This window comes from Coturnix japonica, chromosome 3, assembly GCF_001577835.2.
Source record: "Coturnix japonica isolate 7356 chromosome 3, Coturnix japonica 2.1, whole genome shotgun sequence".
Taxonomy (NCBI): domain Eukaryota; kingdom Metazoa; phylum Chordata; class Aves; order Galliformes; family Phasianidae; genus Coturnix; species Coturnix japonica.
In genome coordinates this window covers 5,348,236-5,370,594 of record NC_029518.1, presented here as the reverse complement: position 1 = coordinate 5,370,594, position 22,359 = coordinate 5,348,236, and the positions used below count along the sequence as shown (strand labels likewise).

Below are 22,359 nucleotides of genomic sequence, written 5' to 3'. Positions count from 1 at the left end.
GTGTGATGCCTGAGTTTATAAGAAAAAAAAAAAAGTAAGAATGAAACAAACCATATGTTGATTTGAAAAGCAAGACTAGATAAATATATGCAGTTGGTTATGAAATCTAGGTATAAGGGTTTGCTAAATCTAATTGATCAATTATGGTTTTATGGCACCTATCTAAGAACTTTTAGGCTACGTACAAAAGTTTTATAGCACTTGCTAATGAAATGCATCTTGTTGGAGAAAAGGGCTGGATATCATTTCCCTGCTCCTCAATGATATTGGACAAATAGCTTAATTCCTTTGCTGAGGATAATCCTGCGTTTTGATGCACTTAGGTCAAAATGCCAACTAGTTGCACCATACTGTATTGAGTACTACTTTACTATCATCTAGTTTGCAGCGTAAAAGAATTTCTTATCAGATAATAAAAAATGTTTTCTTAACATGATGGCAGGGTCCTGGCAGAGAAACTTGGATGGAATGTATACATCGTTGATGTTTATTCCAATGAGCTTGAAAGGAGAGCAAGAACCAGCATTAACGAAACCTTCATCAAAATTATTGCAGTTGACACTGAAAATGGTGAAATACCTGCAGAAGATGTAAAAAGGTCTGTACATTCAGTCTTCTGGGTGTCAGAGCTATGCTGCTGGGCTTTTTCTTTCCCTACAATTACCAATGCCATGACAGGCCAAAACAAGCCAAAACAAAGGCCTGATAAATCACAAGCACTTTAATTTTCTGTCTTCAGAAAACTCAGAGAGCAGCAGGAGAGCATTGAGATAGAACTGGAGAGAATATTCTCATCACCTGTCACTGCTACTGTGGAAGAGAGTCCTGCATCCTCAGTAACTCCTGAGCTCATTGCAACCATCGTTCTCAGCGTTCTGCTGGCCTGCACCCTCATAGCCTTCCTGACATATGTCCTTTTTACTATTAAAAGGAAAAGGTACAAATATTTTTACTTCAACAATGTAATTTAGACAGACAGCTGGTAAGTTTACTTCAAGTACCAACTTTAAAAACTCTCATCTGGTCAATAACTTTGCTGCAGATGAAAGCAGTCAGGATTTTACCCTTTCACCACGTGTAACCTTAGAGTTGTTTTCTTTTGTGTTTGTTACGGAGAAGCAGTGGAAACAAATTAAAAACAGAGATGTGGGTAGCTGCAAAGGGGGTGAAAAATAGCTGTGGTGCACATATAAGTGAGTTGAGTTTCCTCCAGCTGCGTTAACTTGTATTCTGAAGTCCAGGGAAGGTTTGCTGCAGGGCTATGTGGGTGAGAAGGAACACATTTTCAGGTAGACAGTGAATGTTTTCATTACTGCAGCTAATTTAGACTCAAGCAGAAAAGTAGGCAATTCTCAACTCGAATCCCCAAAACGATATGGAAATTAGATGTATTAAAATTATGACACCTGTAGCTCTCGTTTTGTTTTGAGAACAATCGTAAAGCCCATCTTCAAAACGAATTGTATTTTAATGCAGTTCTCCTTTTCAGAAGGTACGGAAAGAAGCAAATCTCCATGGAGGGTGTTGATAATCCATCCATGGCTGACACAAACGGGAGTCTGAAGAACTCAGTGAAACTGGAGGGCATGAATGATGTGTGAGTAGGATGCTGATATCACAAATTGATAAATATCAGCTAATCAAAAGATGTCTCTTTGGATTTATTCTGGTTACACAGGATTTTCCAGGTGTCTTTTGATAGTGTATATATTGATTTCTAGGAGCCACTCCATTATGAAATCTATCCCTTGAGGAAACTAAAACCCTTTAATCTTGCATCAAAACCCATCACTTTTTAGCAAATTTAGCCTTACGCTCCTCTTTCAGGAGGCAGGGCTCAGAATTTTGAGTTCAGCGCACCTATTGCTCCCTGCCTCAGCCACGCTGAGATTTTGTCACGTGGCTCTTTGACAGATCAAAGTGCTATGAACTGTCTTTACTCCCTTTCAGAAGAAAGGAAGCAATAGCATTTAGCAACATGGAAGGCTCCAAGGAAGGCGATGCTGATGAAGACGTATCTGAAGCCAGTGGAAAACACAGTTTCCTCGAAACACTGGAGTTAGATTTTGACAGTGATGGTGAAGAAAATGTGGAAGTGCCTGAAGGGGCTTCTGAGCCTAGAAATGTAGGTGCTGAGACCACTGCTGGCATCACAACAAAACAGGTAACGGGCTTTACAATCAACAAGAATAGAGTGGAAGGTACTTTGTATTGCTTATCTTGCTGGAATTGTTACCCAAGAAACCTGCAAACCTGTGGCTGAATTCAACAGTGTGGGGAAAAAAAAAAGAAACACTGTGAAGTAATGAACATCTTTGGGCTGTTTGTCTGTTCCTGGGGGTAACTTTGTGTTCTTGCAAAGAAGGGTGATTCTCTCCCATCTGTTACAGGATGTGTACAAAAAAGGCTTCTCATGTATTGTTGCTCCTGAAACCTGCAGCCTTGAAGATGAGGCGTTCTCTGCAAGCTTTAAAGTTACACAACTTAATGCTCAGCATTTGTCATTGGTGTTAATTCCTTTCTTGCAGGACAACTCAGATTCTGGGCCAGCTCTCTCATTAGCATCCGATCCCATAAAGCACAGCCCTGAGAAAGAACTAAAAGGAGTCAAATTTTCAGAAGTGGCCATTATTTTGGACGCCAGCCTTGAGAAAGATGATGAAGACGAGGATGACGATGTTTTTCCACACTAACTGTGTTTGAGAACTATTGAAAACCATTGCAACAATACAGAATTAAACGTGCACTGTGTGATTACAGGGAATGCTGTGCGGGCTGTAAGATCTGCTGGGCCTTTTAATGCCGCAGGGAGGGAGCGGTGGGCCTGGAGAAGTGAGTGAGTGCTGTGCAGGCGCTGTCGCAGGGGAGGTGTATTGAAGTTGGTGTAGCATAAAACAGCACAACGCCGACTCCTCGCTTTATCTGGGGACAGCACAGCCCTTCTGACAGCACGGCGCCGCTCAGGGCAGGGGACAAAGGGGAAAGGCAGGGCGGGGAAGGGAAGGAACGGGCCGGGCAGTGCGGGGCGGCGCTGTGCCGTGCGGCGGGCGGGGCGCTGCGGGGCGGGCGGGCGGCTCGTCCCTCCTGCGGAAGGGCGCTGGGAGCGGCGGGCGGGGCGGCTCGGCGGGGGTTTCTCGCACCTTCCGCCGGGGCCGCCATGGCGAAATGGGGGCAGGGGGACCCGCGATGGATCGTGGAGGAGCGCGCGGACGGCACCAACGTCAACAACTGGCACTGGTGAGGGTTGGGCCGGGCTGGGGGCGGCCGTGCTGAGCGGTGCCGCCGGTTCGCACAGGACGGAGCGGGACGCGACCAGCTGGTCCCGGAGCAAACTGCAGGAGGTGCTGGTGGGGCTGGTGGTGGAGGGCGAGGCCGGGCGCTGCGAGATCTGCGAGCTGAAGCAGGTGGAGGGCGAGGCGTCCTGCAGCAGCCGGAAGGGGCGGCTCATCTTCTTCTACGAGTGGAACTTGCGGCTCTCCTGGAAAGGTACGGGCGGCTGCTCTGCTCGGCTCAGCTTTAAAGGAGTGAGAGCCTCAGGGCTGCGGCCGCTTGTGTTGGATTGAGGGTGGGATGGGGAGGGTAATGGATTGCTCTGCGTGGTGGTGGGGGCTCTATGAGGAGTGGGACGGGTGTGCCCTATTAGAACATACGCATCTAAGCAGTGTTTTTAAAGCAGAATTACTGAGAAACGCCTTCGGTGTCAGTTTTATGACATAGTGGCTTGGCAAAATAAAAACAAGGCAGTAGCTGGAAATAAAATCGGCTGTACGACATCCTGCCTGTGCTCAGCCTGGAAGTGCAGGAAAGCAGTGAACACTGAGATGGCTGCAGGTGTCTGCGTTGGGTTCAGACATCATTCAGCTCATGAGTGTCTGACTTGAGCTGCGTTCTCCTGGGAGATGCTGAGGAGTCTGGGCGAGGACTCTCTGCTCACGTTGTGCTGTGTGGACGTGGTTGTCATGGCAGAACAGGGTTTGTGCGCTGTGCTGTGCTTCACTGAATTAAATCCTGATGGAGATGAAGCCATTGCACCATGCCCTGCCCTGCACCGTGCCCTGCCCTGCACTGCCAGCCGTCCTTAGCTCTTCTTACTATGAAAAGCTTGAGTATCCCTGTTGTGTGCTTCTTGTTGGCCTGTAGCACGTCAGGTTGCACCTGTGTATGGTGGTCTTGTTGCAGGGTGCAGTGAAGGGAGCGTTGATGTTCAGCTATAGCTCCTACATAGGTGAGAGAGTCCGAATAAATAGGACGTTAGCCTCTATGGTAGTTCTCCTTGTACAGTCATGCTTAATGCAGGATTGTTCATGCAGGCTGAACAATATAAAAATAACAGGATTTGGCACATAACTGCATGTTTCCACCCCTGCTTTCCGCTGAGAGATCAACATGACCTTAATGGTGAATAAATGTAAATATTTAATGGCTTTGCAAGGCATGGGGAAAGAGCCTTCATTGGAATGAAAACAAAGCATTAAGCCCTTCTGCAGTAAGGTCTGAGGCCCAGCAGTGTGGTGTAGGACTCGTGCAGCTGAACGCAGTCACGGAGCTGTGCAGGTAAGTGAAGGTGCTGCTGGACTTGGAGAGATGTAGATCTAGAGCACGTTCTGCTCAGGTTTGTGAAACAGAGTTGGCAGTTCCCGTTAAATCAACTGAGGGCAGGAATGTTCCCAAACATCTGCGAGTGTTCTTTGTTTCACTGGTATAACTGTCCTTGATGCACACACATGTGGCTCTATGGTCGGAGCTTTCCAGGCATTCTGAAAGGATTGGTTAGCATTATGGGGAGCTTCCAAATAAAGGGCAGAGACGTTGACGGGGGGAGGAGGGTTATTTTCCTGCTGTATTATCTGTGAGGGCAGACATGTCTTTGCAAGTGAAGAGTGTTAGAACAGTAGGCAGTGGAAAATGGGTGTGTTGGCAGGACAGCAGTGTAAATTGAGCACTGTGTGATGGTTTATCTGTGTGCATGGACCTCATGCATCTGTACAGGAAAATACGGCTCTGAGAATAGTGTACTGTGAAGGGACGGTGACACACTTAGAGACTTTTTGTTGCTCTTTAGTTCTTTTATATTAGATTTTAGCTCCCTTGCTTCAAGGAACAGGTTTGCACCTGTTGCAAGTACAAAACTCTTCTGAAGGGGGAAACAGTTTTTAATAATGCATTTAAGCATTTGTTGTGTTAATGCAGGTACTGTGAAAGAGTCTGGTGAGAAACATAAGGGATCTATTGAAATTCCTAACCTGTCAGAAGAAAATGAGGTAGATGATACAGAGGTAGGTGTGAAATACTGATATGGCCTTGCAGACTCAGTTTTTCTTAAAGAAAATGTTAACACATAGGCATCATGTTTTGATTTATGCTGTGATTAAATGCAGTAATGACACTTCGATGGCTTACTTTACTCTTTGTGTTTTTATTATTATTTTCTGTACTTGGAATAATAGCTTATCTTCGTTCTCAGATTTTGCCTACCAGGAATGTGCACAGTGTTTGTTGCTAGTTGCTGTTTGTGACAATACGCTGCAAACCTGAGACCAGCTCTGGTTGTTGTAGCCTTAACAAAAGACAAAAAGGCAACCTAAGAACTCAAGGAACATCCTCATTGGTTGTGCAGTAGTTGACACTGTGGCTTCTGCAGATTCCTGCTGCTGTGCAGAAGATGCCTCTGGTTATACTTCCTCTAAGCTGGTCTGGGAGGAGGGAGACAGGCATATATTGAAGTGAAAACCCCAAAAGAGTTATTTTTAGCAAAGATGGGATGAACTGAGAATATAATGAAGTTGAAACTGCAGCTGTCCTCTGAATGAACAAAGCCAAAACATTCTCATTTTTTGCTCTGATGTTTAGATGCCTCTTTGGTCTTGTCATTTTTCTATTTCTAGATTAATGTTAGCAAAAAGAAAGGGGAAGGTGATATTCTGAAGGAGCTTATGAGAACTGAAGGAACCACAAAAGTCAGAGAGGCCCTCAGAGATTACCTTAAAGCACTTAAAACAGGTAATTAGAAACAGTATGTTTTTTATTGTTTTTTTTTTAAATACCTTCTTTCTTGAATAGATTGGTAATGCACTGAGAACCCTTAGGTTTATTTGTTTTGATTGTTACCAGCTGGTATAAAAATGCTGGACCCAGTAGTCAAAGTCTTTAATTGCTGTCAAACACAGCAGTGTCCATAAGCCTTGGTAGCGATCCAGGCTGTATTTTATTATACATGCTGGTCATAGAGATCAGTGCAATACCTGCAGTGCAAAGCAAAGCTCTGTAGTCAGCTTTTCCCATAAGCTTTTTTTTTCCTTTTTTCCTTTGTTGAACATTACTTTTGTTCACCACAGAGTTCACCTTGGGAATGATTCTGCCTACAAAAGCTGCTGGTCAGGAACTGGCTGCTGAGAGAAAACTGAGTGGGAGCACTGTGCAGGTATGCTGGCTGTAAGTGTTGTACCGATTTAGTTCTCCCATAAATGTGGTCCCTGCACATTTTGCTGTGCTAACAAACCTGTATTCCTTTGGATACCTGCCAAAGTGGCAGTCTTTGGGGTGGCATTTGCCTGACCATCCTGTGATCAGGACTTAGCGTACGGAAATGGTCCATCATAGAACTTGGGCACAGGTCTGCCAGATGTGGAAGAGGACACCAGCATGTGTCTCGTAATGCTTTGCTCTGTAACGTGTGGTTTCTGCAAGGTGAAGGTGGCTGCTTCCCACAGTCTGAAGTTACAAATGTCTTTGGTATGAATTCACTTGGAGTTGTGTCACTGAATGTAGTGAATACTGATTAATAATTCTGTCAAGTAAAGGCAGAAGTAGATTGTGTATTGTTGTATATTCACAACCCCTGCCTTTTCACAGCTCACAGGTGTTTGAATTTGCTGTCATTCGTGTGAATTTGCTTGCTTTACAGGAGTCTGCTTCACCACACTTGCTGGGTTTAGTAGGTGTAAAAATTCCTACTGTGAGGATACTTATGAGAGAAATATTCAACTCCCCAGCAGATGAGCTTTATAGCATCTTTACAACTAAGGAAGTAAGTTGGCAATCCTTCTAGAGGTAATATAAGTCGATAATGTAAATACTTTTAGTCTTCTGGGGGCAGAGTGGCTGACAAATTGTGGAGGAAAAGGCTCTCTGGGCCTGTTGGTCAGTGCTTGGCTGAGCATGAGCCAGCACTGCCCAGATGGACAAGAAAGCCAATGGTATTTTGGCTTGTATCAGTAATAGTGCAGACAGCAGAAGCAGGTGACTGCCGCTGTTCTGGCACTGGTGAAGCTGTACTGTCTGCAGTTTTGGACCTCTGACTACAAGGAAGACACTGAGGCTCTGGAATGTGTCCAGAGAAGGGCAGCAGAACTGTAGGGTGGAGAATTCAGGGGAGTAGGGGCTGAGGGAACGGGTTGCTCAGTCTGGAGGAGGCTTGGGTAAGACCCTGTCAGTCTCTACAATGACCTGAAAGGAGTTTGTAGTGAGGTGGGGGTTGGCCTCTTTTCTCATGTAATAGCAATAAGAGGTAAGATAAGTTGCTCTAGAGGAGGTTCAGGTTGGGTATTAGGAAAAATTTCTCCTCTGCAAGAGTGCCCGGGGAAGTGGCAGCATCGTGGGCCTTGGAGGCTTTCAAGAAGAGGGGAAGGGAATGTTGTTTTATCTGAACAGCTGTACAAGTAGTATGTGTAATATTCATAATACCAGGTACAGATAATTTTTCCTTAGTACATTAAATGGAGTGAGATGTAATTAGCCAGAAATGAATGAACTACCCTCTTCTTGTAACTTCCAAAAGTATTTGTAATTCTGGTTGTCATAATTTCTTCTTAAAGTTTTGCTAAAAAGTCTCACCTTTTAAGCTTCTGGAGAATTCCAGTAAAGAAACTGTAAAAAGGAGTTGATAATTACTGACATTGCATGCTAGCATGACAGTATCCTGACAATGAACAAAGGTATAGGACCTAGTTGTCAAGGGCTTGAGATAGGGAGCAGAAAGCATGTTAGGGTGTAGTAGAACCATTCTGCTTTACCTGTTTGATGACAATGTATTAAACGTAAGAATTAATTTGAAAACACAAATAGTAGCTTAGATCTTTTTGTCATTACTTTTTAAATAGGAAGAAAAAGCAAACACATGAGAAATTTTATCTTTCTTTAGTTTTGTAGCAAAGCTCCCTTGTCCCATTATATGGTGTGTTGTTACTTATCTACACAGTAGGTAACTGACTGATGCTGTGTTCTTTTCTTGTTAGTTGGTACAGAAATTTTCTAAATGTTCTGCTGTGATTGAAGCTGAGAAGGGAGGAAAACTCCTCATGTTTGATGGTTGCGTCAGTGGTGAATACACAGAACTGGTAAGAAAGCTTCTACTTTTCACTTTCAGAATGGGGTGCTGGTGTCAGAAGTCGCAGACATTTGCGCTCCTCTAATGCGTAATTAATTCCTCTACAATAAAACAAGAATGATTACTATTATGTGATGTTCTTTGGTGACTGGGACTAGGTTATCTTAGTGGCCTTCTCCAGCCATGACGGAGAATGATTCTGCTATTCTCCATCAATAATGACCTTCACTGGAGGAGAAAACTTTCAGTACTATCCTTTTTATTGAGGAGCTGGAAAGCCATTTAACTCCTCTCCTGTTCCAAATATAATGCTGTCCCCAGCTGAGTGCTCTTACACTCAAGAAAAAAATGATGTTCAGACCTCAGCTTTATTTTTGGAACTTCTGAAAGGCATTTACACAGTTGCTGAGATTAGACTTAGCATCTTACTGCCATCTGGATGGATGAAGCTACCACACATTGCAGGTGTGAAAACATTACTTGATCTCATTTTAAGGTCTCCAATAAGACCAATATTTCACAACGAATCAGCATAACCTCTTCCATAGAGAGAACAAAACAGTGGGATGTAGCAAGATAAGAGTTGAATGAAAACAGGTAATTTAAAAACAATCAGCCTAAAAGCAATCTTCATCTTGTTTGCTTTATTCTATCTACCTTTATGTAAGATAATCCTCCTTACTTTTCAGGGGAGAATTAGCATTCAGTAGTTGGATTGTGAATTATCCTGAAAGCAAAAGAATGTGCTAATGGGAGGAATCTTATGTTTGTTTTTTTTTTACAGGTCCCAGGCAAAAGACTTGTCTTGAAGTGGAGATGTAGAAACTGGCCTGAGGGTGAGTCTTTTTGAGGGCCTCTATTAGAGGCTGCACTTTGCTTGGAAATAAAACTGTGATTGTTACCAGCATTGCTAAATGGAAGCTATTTTGGAGAATAGGGGGGGTGTTCTCTGAGGTTGACATCTATAAAAGCAGGCCATAGAAGTAAAGTTAGCTGCTGCACATTTAACCTTTTGAGAAACACTTCATTGAAGCATCACCTTTTCTTCCTTCAGAGCACTATGCAACAGTTGCCCTGACTTTCAAGGATATGGTTGCTGAAACAGAATTGCAGGTAGAGTGCAAAGGAGTTCCCGTCTCTAATGAAGATAGTACAAGACAGTGGTGGAAGAAGCAGTATTTTGAAGAGATACATAATTTACTACAGCAATCCAAAGACAACATGGACTGATAACAGCACTGTAGTTTTGTTAGGGCATTACTTTTTATACGTTGTTAACATGGAAAAAAATAAATAAATTATTTGTGGCATTATAAAGACCCACTTCTATGATACTGTATATTTTAAGCTTTATTTATGTTTTCTTAATGAGTGAGGTGGCCCGTAAGTTGGACTATGTGTGGAAACAGCTTTAATTGGGAAAACTGTGTGTTCACTTACTGCAACTTAACTTGAGAGGGAAACTTTGATTTGGATGCAGTAAAGTAATGCCACCAGAAGCAGGAAAGCTACATTGATCAGTAGGAAGCATTTGCAATTCTGTGGCATTTAGCATATCAAGTGGCAAAATCGTCATGTTAGGAAAGGGGATGTTCATCAGAATTCAGCTGAAAGATATTATAAAGCAGATGATAAAGAAACGTGGAGAACGTTACAGCCTCCTTATATATGTTTTTGAGATTGGCTTAACTGCAGGCCAACGGTTTCTAATGCTGTAGAGAGTTCTAGGGAAAGATAAGTTAAAATGTTAACGTTATTCTGGCTGGTACAATGCTTACCACTGCTGTTAAGTCTTCTGCATGCACCGTACTGCCTTACCTGACCTCATTGTGGAATTTATTACTGCTCATTTCTTCCAAAATAACGCTTTCTTCCAATTCTGTAATTCTCTTGATTTCTCTGACCCTTCACAATTCTGTAGCTTAAAATTAAGCAAAAAACTGTTAGATAAAATTTGATAGGATATTGAAAGGAAATAATTGTTTATCTTAATTATAACCACGTTGAGATTAGTAAGGATAACTTACTTCACTTAACTCATCTGAGAATTAAGTATGCAGCTTGAAACAAATTTATCAAGAAAGGGCAACTTGCCTGCGGAGAACACAGCTGGTGAATAAAATAAATATGTGACTTTTACATGATACTTGTTTTCTCCATTCACTTCACTTCTTTGTAAAACGAGTTAGTTTGTATGAAAGTCCTGTATACTTTATTTTACAGTTTCATCTAACAAACTTAAGTAATGCAGAAGATAAAGGTGTGTTGTCTTTTTCCTCCAGGAGCAACTTTCCCTTATAAGTTTGTATTTGGGTGAGGTTTGTTTTAACAAGAGCAGACACGTAACATCAACAGGATAAAAGTACAAATTAGACCTAAACAGTTACCATGTTCCTTCTGCTTTAGGTGCCAATAGAGAAAACAGTCTCTTAAGAAGTGCTGTGTTTTAAGAGATGGATAGAGCTTATCTTTTTTCTAAACACTTAAAAGTTTAGGTACCCTTTTATGCTTAGATATTCAAATACAAGAAAGTACCTACGTTTTGAATACAGAAATGGTTGCCAGGCCAAGTATTGGTTGGTTGATGAAGAGGCAAACTTCGGGTAAATATGGACAATCTAGGTTTAAATTCGAGGTTGCTAAACTGAGATTACATTCACCAGTTTGAATGGAGACAAGCAAAGAGATTTTGTGATAGTTTGGATGTTACTAACTAACTTCTCTCAGGTACTAGTCAGGGCTAATGCCTTCTTTATCAATTGCAGATTTTAAACTGAGAGGTGTTTTCCCAAACACCTCAAGCCAATCACAAACTCCTACTTGTAGAAAACTTGATAGATCAATTCTGATATTCATTAATGTACAAGTTCTGAGCACAAGTTCTACAGAGAAGCTGATCAGAAAAAGCAATAAGGTTATTTCCAAAGAGAACAAAAAGTAATCACATAATTAATGTTTGAAAAATGACGTGACAAACTAAAGCCCTCAGCAGGATTAATACAGTGGTTTCTAATGCAATGAGTGCTGATGAAAGGGAATGCGAAGCATAAACCTTAAGAGACAAATACTTAACCATGGAACATTTTATAAAAGTGACGAAGAGAGTAAGAGAGTAACGAATAGCACCACACAGTAGGACAGCAGACATGAAAATGACAGAGCTACATTAAATGTAGAAGAAAAAGACACAGATGATGACAAAAACCCAAATGAGCTAATGGAAAATCAATGTGAAAAGGGATTTTAATCGGATGTTACAATCAGAATCGTTGACAGTCCACAAGGAATGGTATATGGTAAGGTGTGCACATTCCTTAGAAATAACATGAGGAAATGTAATAAAATAGATGGTGGAGTCAATCCTGCATTTAAGGAGGCAGAAAAGGCGTTGCGAAAATGAGAAAGCAAAGTCAAAGGAAGACAGCAAATGGCACAGGAGAAAAGGCAGGAATAGTCTCAGACAGGTTAACGTTGGAAATGGAACAAATGAAAAGTTCCACTCATTTCTTCCACCACGTCACGTTCTTCGCTGCTGGAAAAAAGTAAACGACAAATCCTTCTCAACTGTGTGATTCATGCAGAGCAAACAAAAGAACCCTAAGATTTACAGAAATTGCACAGCATGCTCTGCACTTGTTTTAGTTTTCATGTTATCTTTGATGAGAAATCCAAAGAGTGAAGCAATAACATATATAAACAAATGAAAAGTCATCACAATCAGTTTAATGAAGTGCACAGAATAGCAATTGATCATGTCAATAAAAATAAAACAATTATTTTTACATCAAGTGTGCTTTATTTCCTCCACAGGTATTCTGTTAAATAAAGCACCATATATATACTGCCAGGCCACAGCTAAAGAGGATTCTTTACAGAATCAAATTTCTTGTGGTTGTTTAGTATACAAGTAAACTTAATTTTGATAATAAGAACCACAGCGATCTGAGGCAATCTGCCTCTATTATAAGGTACAAAACTGGCACAGAGGACACCATATTATACACAGTAAAAATGCCATAAGTTTAAATTACATCATACAGGGCAAGGAGGCCCTGTTCTCCCAGACAGCCATATTAAATGAAAGCCACTACAGTGAATTTTTAATTACATAAAACATATCCATTATCTGATTGCCCTTTAAGAAAGTGTATGGTAGATGCAAAGAAGAAAAACCAAAAACAAACAAAAAAATAAAACTGGAGTTCTGCCTGACCAAGGATTAAGCATTTAAGTCTATCCTGCCATTCAAGCAGAGAGCACTGGACAAACTGAAGCACAAAACAGAAATAAGCAAAACTTAGGCAACAGCGTTTTTCATGGGAGGAAGGAAAAAAATGACTTAGAAGCAGACATGCTTCATCTAATGTCAAGAAGCAGCTTGATTTCCTTTTCCAGATATCCTTGTAACCACATGAATTGTAGACTCAATGGTCCTACACAGGATGTCTAAAATGTCATGCTGCTGCATAAGACTAAAAAGTCCTCTGGAATGGCCACAAGTGATTGATAAACTAGTTTCAGGGTCCTGGGATGATAAGGCTTGACTATCACAGCCTCTCAAATCTGCAAGGTCAGATAAAACCGAAGAAATTGATGTGGAAGGAAACTCTGAGTCCTCTTCTGCTACAATGGAATCCTTGGAAGTCTGCAGCTCTTTGAATTCTTTGCATTCTTGAAATTTACCATTTCCTGACTGCTCTTCTGTATGCTGTGACCTCACTGTTAGCATTATGTCTTCTGAAAATGAAGATGGAACTTCCATTCTGTACTCTCTGACAGAACTATTTTCAGGGGAAGGAAGATCTTGTTCAGTGCCTGGATCAATGATCGAAGAGTCCCGGGTCTCATTATCTGAAGTGCTTGTTGGGGTCAATGCCTCCTGGGGTTCAGTTTTTATATCACTGATACAACTGTCTACGGTGTGCTCCTCATCACTGCTGACCCGTCTTCTTTTTACAGGAGTAGCTTCTTCATCATCTGTAAGAAAAAAAAAGATAACTTGATAAAGGAAACATTGTTCTCACACCATATACCCAGGCACCAGGATATTCCTTTCACCTTTGTTTTTAATTTTTCTGCATTAAACACAGTATACTTCAACAAATACCTCTTTTCTTTGCAACAATTCTGTAATTGTCTTAGCCTCATAATAATACAGTATTTCCTGTGTAAGGACTGGAGCCAATAAATGGCTTTCTTACCACAGAAATCAAGCCACCCGTTATACTAATTTTGTAAAAGTTTGTAAAATCACAGCACCGTTTGACTGAAACCATTATAAAAGACAAACCTTTGATTTTTCTTTCTTTGGCTTCTTGTTCTTGTAATGAATTCCTCTGTTGCTGACATGCTCTACACTTGTTTAAAAGTTCTTGTAAAGTTGGGATCAGGGCTGAATTGAGCTGTTTAGGTGTATGCACTGAAAGCAGCAAGGCAAGTGCTCGGAGGTCCTAAAAAAAAAACCACAACCTTAATCAGTCTTATTTCAAACTCTTTTTTGATTAAAGCTGTACAGAGACTGCACAGTAAACAAATGCTTCAAGATGTTCTGAACATCCAAAAGATCAAACTGTAAATACGCTACTAAAATTTCCCAGTCCCTACTGATAACACTGACCTTAACCTGTATCTGTCCTGTGCTGCCCGTGGTAAGATGAAATCTGCTGCCGGGTTAGAACATACCAATGATTCTTGCACTTCGTGTTGCTCTTTCTCCTGCTAATAGCCCACCCTTCTAGTCTTATGGTCCCCACTATCAGCTTGGAGTCATGCATTCTGTGCAGTCTGAGACAATGCATGCAAGCAAATAAGAGAATTCTGGACAGCTCAGACTGCTGCTTCATATCCCATTAATAGAAATTAACCCTTCCAGCCAGTCAACTGAACTAGCGATGCCTGTCTCTTTAGAAGCTGACCAGCAGTGCTGAAGAGCTTCCATAGACAGTAAGCTGCCTTCTAAATGATGCAGACAATTGAATGGCTTAGGAAAGACTCACCCCATTTAAAGCAGAGCTTGCTTTGGAGATTTCAACTCTCTGGCTACTGAAATCAGATTCTAGGCTTTGATACTGATTTATTAGATTTGTAATTAGAGTATTGATTAAGTTTGCACAGTTTGCTTCAGAAAACACCTGCCCTTGGACCTGTTAAAAAAAAAAAAAAAAAAAGATTTTTAAAACACAAAAATGGAATTGTGGAAACAGTATCATAAGCTGAAAGTACAGACACCAGACTACGATTTTTGAAACTTCCACTAAAAGATCACTCACCTTCAGAAGAAAATGTGTCAAAAAGGTATATACAATGTTGTTGTTAAGAAAGGTTCTTTCATCCATTAGAATACATTTTATATATTCTGCAAAAACCGGATCTTCACAGAGGAGCTTCACACTGTTCTTTGACATTGCAGACTGGTAAAGAAGAAAGCACACTGCAAAGTCATCACTGAAAGTACATCACTGCAGTAGCACAATAGTAGTAGTTTCAGTAGTTTAAGGTGGAGAAATACAACCAGGCCCACAGATGTTTTTAATTCATACTGGAGGGATCTTAGTGATAGAAGTATTTGAGGTCAATCAGCAATCAGTACATTGTACAAATGAAGTGCTGTCAATTATTTCACATTTTCCTTTTATGAAGTTTATTCTGAAGGAATGCAGGTTTATCACAAGGATGTATTTGAAGTACCAGTGTCTCCTAACCTGAGCCAGCTACAGTGTCCTCTTGCAATGGAGCAAAGTGGGCATGTTATCACAGAATCACATTATGTTCTATTACAGAAGGAAGACCTCAGACTTAGACATCATTTTCACTTAATCATACTTGTGTTTATACTACATAAAAAGCTGGATATTCACAGAGGCAGGCTAAAGTAATGTCTCTACACTGTACAGATTACATTATAGTAGTATAATGTAATACTGCACTACTATATGTTACTTATATGTTGCCTAAGTTTTTGCAGGACCTAGGGCATACAACAATTTGCTACATTTTTATACTCGATTAATTAAAGCTTTATCAGATGTCAGATAACACAAGTAGGGGTATTTTTCATTCAAAACAGAATAATATTCAGTTTTTTGAACAACTAAGCAATACCCACTGGTTAAGATTTACAGGTTAAAACTTGTTTCACAGTTGTATTCTGCTTTTATTTTCACCCTGTTAGAACTCCAATACACTGACTCTTACCTGAGTCTGACAAAGCTCAGTCCAAAGTTTGGGGAATAATGCCAGATGAAGTGGTAAACCTTCATATGCAACAAGAACACCTGAAATTTTGAGAAATTAATAGTTACTTTGCAAATAATGGCAAGTCCATCTTCCTTGGATACTCACATGAACAGTAACAGAGTGCCATAACACTTTATATGACTACATTCTATGTTTTTTGTTTAATATATAATTAGAAAGTCCCTCTGGTTTGTGAAGTTTTTACAGTACTTTTAATATATGTCTTCCTTTAGTACGTCTGAAAAATGTTAAAAAACACTACAGAGCTGGCTTTAGTTTTGCACTTGTAACCAGATTTTTCATTATTTTCATGTTACTTATTATATTAATTACTTTCAAATCTTCTTATGTTTTTAGCTGGTCATGTACAATATTCAGAAAGTTTTACATTTTCTCAAAAATAGCACCTGAGCTTTTAAGTGTAATTCTCATTATTTCCCAATCACAAATAGCAAAAGATACATGTTTTCAGTATTTCTGTATTTAACTAACACAACCTATAGTAAACAATAATGAAAGAGTTACAATCAGAGCAGTATGACAAAGAATGAGCAGTTGGGTGAATTGGGGATCAAAAGAACATTCTGCTATCATTCTTGCTTGGAGGAAAATTAATTTTGTATTCTTTTATCTAAAAGTTTGGCATTTAATTGTAGCGAGCTACACGGCCTCAACAGAGAGAAAACAAGCAGGCATCTTTTGGAAAGTTGTTCATGCTGCTTAAGGTGTCCAAGAATCAGTAGAATACTTGGATGGAATCTACTTCTTTTGAGTGACTACAGAAGGAAATCTGGCTAGATACCTAATTTTAATAACTGAACTGAAGAGACAGGTCCTAAAATGTTTATCTATGCAATAACTGTATTTCTGTGACTGCAATGTTTCTGCATCTGCACCTACAACACTGGAAAATGGAGCCAACCACTGGAAAATAGACCAAATGGGGTCAAATTGGTAGGAAAAAAATAACTAAAAACCCACCACGATGTGCCTTCAGAGCAACATGTGCATTTAATGGGCAACTCATGGCAGGATGCTCTTCTGCAGTGACACAGGCAGAATGCTTGAAGCAATTCAGATCAATAAAGTCAGCAACACATTTGCTAACACATGTTAAAGACTAGGTTTACGTTGTGATAGGAAAAAATCCCTAATACTGGTAATACTTAATTGTGATGCTTAAACAACATCTGTGTTTTCAGCTACAAATGACATGAGTAGGTAGTCATAAATTTGGGTTAACTGTTGTGATGGGCTCCCAAAAGGAGTAAGATAAACAAACCTATGTTTTAGTACAGAACAAATGCTATCAGTGACAGTATGGATAATCTCATATGCTCCTGAGCAGACGAACAATAATTGGCAGAAATTACGTTGTCTGACAAAGGTGATGAGGATCTGGGAGCTGACACAAAGCCATTTAAACTGGCAGAAGAACTGGATTAAGGAAGTCTGCGTGAAACCAAATTTATAAGTAGAATGAATTCCCACTCACTGCCAAATGTCCCTTTCTGCAGAGGCCTGAAGCATGACAGACATGTGGCTAAGAATGTACTGCATTATAACATTTGGTAGATTACAGGAAACTAATTTCCACAGTAATACGGAACATGAAACTTGCTGGAGAAGTGCTCACAATTATCACAATAAAAAACAAACCAAAAAACAAAAAAACCCGCAACACTCTTAAGCTGCTTAACTTTCATACTTACTCATTTTAACTAATGTTTCAGTAAACTTTTCACAGCTGATTGCAACTCGACATAGTAGATGGATGAACTGATGGTAAGAAAAGAAGTAGTCTAGCAGCATACGATCATAAACATCATCTTTACCCTGGAGATTTAAAAGAACTTCATTTAAACTATGTAAGCAGCTGGAGTACTACCATATTTCCCAAGCACCTAGCCTAATTTCCCTGCACCTCTTGCTCTAAAGTATGTCATCAAATACTGTAGGAGTACAGTATGGGGATTGCCAACTCTAACCCAATCCAGATGAATCTCAACATTGTGTCCTTGTTAAGAAGAATGGTACAGGGATGGTGCATAACATTCTCTGCCAGTAAAAATCTAGGATTCTGAATAAGTGGGCTGAGAAGGTGCAAAGCTGCTCATCCTAAAGAGAATAGCTTATCCTAAAGAGAAATAAGAATACAGTAATTTCAAATCACAGAATCACAGAATTGTAGGGGTTGGAAGGGACCTCTAGAGATCATTGAGTCCAGCCCCCCTGCCAAAGCAGGCTCCCTACACCAAATCACATCCAGACACCTAAACATATACTTTGTAAATCATAATTCATCAGTTACTACATGCAGAAGTCAGAATTTTCTCAAGACAAAGTTTCACAAGCTCTCAAAGCAGTATTTTCAGGACTACCCTAAATCAAATGGTAAACATGCCAAGGGCTTTGTATGCCAGTATTTAATATATTTTGAATGTATGCACTCAAAATGGGCTTCTGCAGACCAGATAGCCAAAAGGAAATCTCAAACATTCAAGCAAACAAAATGCAATTTTCTACAAAATGAACAAATTAAAAATAGCACGCAACAAAAAAAAAACCAACAACAGGTAAATGTAATTGTGATGAGGTTCTAGAGGGTCACATTATCTTCTGGTTCTTATGGTATATGAATTCGGTATTGATTGTAAAATACTGTGTCATATGACTTTACATTTCAAACATTTACGTTATTTTCTGTTGTATCCGCTGCTGCTGGATATGAGATGGAAAAACACTGGTAATTTCCTGTTCTATGCATTTTTTGAAACACATACGGTAAATCTGATGGTGCACAAATACACAAAGCATCATTTTGAAAGCTTTAAAAAAGAAGGGTTACTTACCCTACAGTAACCGTGCTTCTTCGAAATGTGTTGCCCACACAGATTCCCATCTACGTGCACACACACCCCATGTGCAGGAGACTGGATTCTTTCTGAATAGCAGTGTCCACTGGGGCAGTGCCTGCACTCAGTGTGTCCTTGCGACCACTGTACCTGAGGGCATAAGGGGTATGGCGGCTTCAACCACCACTCAATCCTTCACAGGTAAGAATTCCCCTAGGGCTCTGCATTAGCACAGAAGGAAGTTCACAATCTGTGTGGACAAAGCATCTTGAAGAACTACGGTTACCTTACAGCGAGTAACCAGCTTTCCTTCTTCAAATGGTTGTCCATACATATTCATCTAAGGGTGGGATTCATCTTAGCTGACTTTAGCTATCTAAAATCTACTCATTTGAGTATTCTCATCTGCCCAGGCTCAGGTGCCTGAGAATCAGTCTCCTGATGGTACAGTTCTTCTCCAGTAGCCGCAGGAAGGACACAACAACAATCTTAAGATAGTCAAAGTTTGGCAAGCTGAATCCCACCACTGCTGAACTGTAATACCACGGCATGGCAAGTGACTATGATGTCACCCCACCAGAGCTGGCATCCCATAAGGAAGCCCACAGAAGGGAAAGTAGAAAGGAAGAGATTCAAAGCACTATAAAACTGTCCTGTGTATGTCAAGTACTGGTATTTCATCTGAACAATTAGTAGATTGTGCTTCAGTCCTGTTGGAATGGACTCTTAATGATATGTGGAGGATCTACTTAACTGTTAATATATCTTAACATAGTTTCAAACCCAAACCCATTTGGACCAATCCCTGGGCTGTTCCTGAATTTTCTTTATAAAGCTACAAACAGATTGGAAAACTATCAAATATGGGCTTTTTCTTTTTCTTTTCTTTTCTTTTTTTCTTTTCTTTTTTTTTTTTTTGTAGTTTTTTGTTTGGTAGTTTTTACCTTGAATACAAGGTTTCAACTCTTTATCATATCTGGAATAATGAAGCTGTGTATCACCAAAGGCAGGAAAATGGTGTTTCTGGAGTGCACATCTAGAATGGAGTATATGAGGACAACACATCTTGAAGAAGAATTATGCTTTGTTTACAAAGGAAATGAGAATAATATGCTAATGAATTCTTATGGTATTTGTTATAAAAAAGAAAAACAACTGAAAAATAACTATCATTAAAGACTATGTTTACATACCTTGCTGGCTTCTACCATAGTAGGTAAGAGGCACATATTGAGCTCAGGACGTGGAGGACGAATATTGCTTTTTCCCCCTATTAATTTCAAGTTTTCACGACATGGAAAATAAGGTCCAAGAGACACTGTAGTACAAGGTAGGATAAAATAGACATGAAAATGTCAATATCTAACATCAATAAGGAATATGACAGAGTAATAACAGTTTAACAGAACTTCAAAAGACAATCACTGAAATACGTACTTGGGATATTACTGTGGTGGTATGTACAATGATTGTGCTGTAGAAATGGAACCAGAGTATGTAGGAAATCATGAGGACTTAAAAGTACAAGCTCCTTGAGGACATCTACAAACAAAAAGGTTTATTTCTATTATATATTGTTATTTCTTATCAGAAAACAGTTCAACTTATGGCTCATGCATTTTCACTCTTTCATCTCTCTTTTGCTAGTGTGCACTGTGGAGGTAGCTTTACTGTGAACAACACGCAAAGTGAATGGACCTGAATTAGTCAGGACTCCCTTCACTTTTGCCAACTGTAGAAAAACCTGCTCAACAGTGAATCTACAACCAATGAGAGGGGTGCCAGCTTGCAGGAAGTAGAAGCTCAATAAAATTACCCTCTTTCCTTCTTCTTTAACATATCAGGTTTGATACCTGGAAAATGTAACCAGCAGCATCAGAAGGACAATTAGAAAGGCACTCAAAATAAAGGGAAAATGCATGCAGATCACACAAATAAAGTTTATGTGGGTAAGGTTTTAGGCCATCATTAGCATGCCAAAAAGTGCAGACTGCATCCATTACAATTTCTTTTGGAAATCTGTTTCCAAAAAAGTTTCTGGAATAGGCTTTGTAGCACAAACCAGACACATGACATGTAACGCCTAAGCATACAATTTTAGAAAGCTAATCTATTAGCTCCTACAAGTTCTTTAACTTTATTTAAATTATTGTACTTTACAGCAAACGGATCATAAAAGTAGGCACAGGTCAGCACGTGCCCCTTCTGAGCAGATCTTTAGTTAGTATTAGAATTTTAATGAAAAATTTGGGATTTGATTCTAAACTGACTTGACCTGAGTTAATGAGTTATTCCTTAACCATGCATCTGAATTTTAGTAAGTCAGGTTGCAAATTTGCCTCTCAAGATGAATGATGACTTTTTGTGCACAGTCTGCACACCTAGCAATGTATGAATATTAACTGCAGCCGAATGAAAACAGAATTATTTAATATTGGAATAATGGCAACAATGATATGTTGTCAACGATAATATCAAAATTCAGATCTATAGAGTATCTAATAAGCATCTGCACTTGCAAAAACAAAATTTAAATTTCAAATCAGGTATCAACATAGAAACAGGTCCTTCCTAGCTGCACGCATAATGTTATGACTTACCAATACAAGCATTTCTAAGTTCTGGAGGACTGTAGGAATTTAGCAAAGTTAAAAGCTTATGGGCAAATTCAATTCTCTCCTGCCACTGAATGAGAGCTTGCTTCACATCTGTGAATGCAAAAAACACAGAAATCTGCTTATTTAATTTCATGAGAAATCTACAAATGAAGTATGGAATTTGTATTTTTTCTTCTAACATTATTTTTTCTCATTCTAGAAATCTAATAAATCTCAAACTAAGTCTAGCTTCAGATTATGTAAAAAGTAATCTAGTAAGTAACAATTTAGTAATCACATAAATGGAAAGTTTAAACACAAATACTAAGCAAGATAGAATACGAGGTTTTGGGTAACAAAAATTAATTAGTAGACAAAAACAATAAACCTTTGAAGAGCTGTAACCAAACCTTTTCTTTGAAGATATGGACGTGTCGATTTAAGAACTGAAAGGAATATGGACAGAAGTTCTACCAGGTCTCCAGTTACGTGGCAGGCTGTAGCCTCATGGTACATCATGTGTAATGTGTTAAATGACTAAAAGAAAAAATATACAACTTCATGTTGCCAAACAACACATTATTATCATTCTATTTCTATCCTGCAAACAACACTTTTACATTTATTTCATGTAAAGAAAAGTATCAAAGTAAGTATCAATGTCAGATGTAATCAAAAGTTACTAGAAACACAATGTTTAAAACAAGACCAAAATCGTTTATGCAATTAGCACGTGTATTGTGAAAAACTATTTGAAGAATCTTTTCACATTAGAAGTTAGAGGGAGGAGAGAAAGAGAATGTGACGGAGGGAGAGAAAGGGAGAATGACTGGGTATCTTTTATGACAATTAAAAATGATTCTTCACCAGGACATACAGTTTTTGTAAGAATGAACTGTATGTAATGTATGGAGGTCAAACTAAACTTGTTCTTGGTCGTAAGGCTGGAACTGTTTTTCTCATCTAACCCAAACACAAGAGTCATATCCACTGTTTCACATATGCATGCCAGAGGGACACTGAAATTGTAAAATTTACCATAACAACGACCTCTACACCCCTTATCCCTGCTCAAGAAGAGGGCAGTTTTGTGACACCCAAAGCAACTCTTACAGACACCCATTTATAAACATTCCAAATCTGATTTCTAAGCGTTATCTTTTTGCCAGCATACCAAGTGATATAAGAAATACATAAAGGTATGGGTATACACATTTTCGGCAACAAACAGAAAACAACCTACAAGACTGACACAGATGCTAGTCATTTTTTCAAGCGCCGCTTAAAGACTTAATGCTAAACAACTGTACATATGTTAGATGAATTACTTAAATTTTTTCTAACA

The 22,359-nt window shown here is 39.6% G+C and overlaps 3 protein-coding genes across 11 annotated transcripts in view; 2 read left to right on the top strand and 1 right to left on the bottom strand.

Annotated features, from left to right (window-relative positions):
* Positions 1–2,757, top strand: part of LOC107310795 (protocadherin Fat 4-like) — a 41,730-nt gene extending 38,973 nt beyond the window's left edge. For 2 of the 4 annotated variants that reach the window (XM_015856774.2, XM_015856776.2), the window contains exons 40-44: positions 443–598; positions 740–937; positions 1,490–1,597; positions 1,951–2,164; positions 2,529–2,757. In XM_015856774.2, the coding sequence (XP_015712260.1) occupies positions 443–598; positions 740–937; positions 1,490–1,597; positions 1,951–2,164; positions 2,529–2,693 (841 nt within the window). In that variant the 3' untranslated portion in view covers positions 2,694–2,757. The remainder of the gene's footprint in view (positions 1–442; positions 599–739; positions 938–1,489; positions 1,598–1,950; positions 2,165–2,528) is intronic. The other 2 variants (XM_015856778.2, XM_015856777.2) reach the window with 2 other exon arrangements.
* Positions 2,758–3,097: 340 nt separating this feature from the next.
* AHSA2P lies at positions 3,098–10,472 on the top strand. Its single transcript, XM_015856761.2, has 9 exons — positions 3,098–3,237; positions 3,296–3,486; positions 5,191–5,276; positions 5,886–6,000; positions 6,336–6,421; positions 6,905–7,027; positions 8,235–8,336; positions 9,111–9,162; positions 9,381–10,472. Exons 1-9 carry the CDS (start codon positions 3,158–3,160, stop codon positions 9,554–9,556), a joined length of 1,011 nt encoding a protein of 336 aa, XP_015712247.1. The 5' UTR covers positions 3,098–3,157; the 3' UTR covers positions 9,557–10,472.
* A 1,555-nt stretch (positions 10,473–12,027) lies between these two features.
* The window catches only part of USP34 (ubiquitin specific peptidase 34), a 130,595-nt gene continuing 120,263 nt past the window's right edge, over positions 12,028–22,359 (bottom strand). For 2 of the 6 annotated variants that reach the window (XM_015856751.2, XM_015856752.2), the window contains exons 71-81: positions 21,425–21,551; positions 21,018–21,125; positions 19,855–19,959; positions 19,611–19,735; positions 18,415–18,567; positions 17,275–17,398; positions 15,521–15,600; positions 14,596–14,736; positions 14,323–14,469; positions 13,617–13,776; positions 12,028–13,303 (exon numbers count right to left, since the gene is read on the bottom strand). In XM_015856751.2, the coding sequence (XP_015712237.1) occupies positions 12,693–13,303; positions 13,617–13,776; positions 14,323–14,469; positions 14,596–14,736; positions 15,521–15,600; positions 17,275–17,398; positions 18,415–18,567; positions 19,611–19,735; positions 19,855–19,959; positions 21,018–21,125; positions 21,425–21,551 (1,881 nt within the window). In that variant the 3' untranslated portion in view covers positions 12,028–12,692. The remainder of the gene's footprint in view (positions 13,304–13,616; positions 13,777–14,322; positions 14,470–14,595; positions 14,737–15,520; positions 15,601–17,274; positions 17,399–18,414; positions 18,568–19,610; positions 19,736–19,854; positions 19,960–21,017; positions 21,126–21,424; positions 21,552–22,359) is intronic. The other 4 variants (XM_015856753.2, XM_032443637.1, XM_015856756.2 and 1 more) reach the window with 4 other exon arrangements.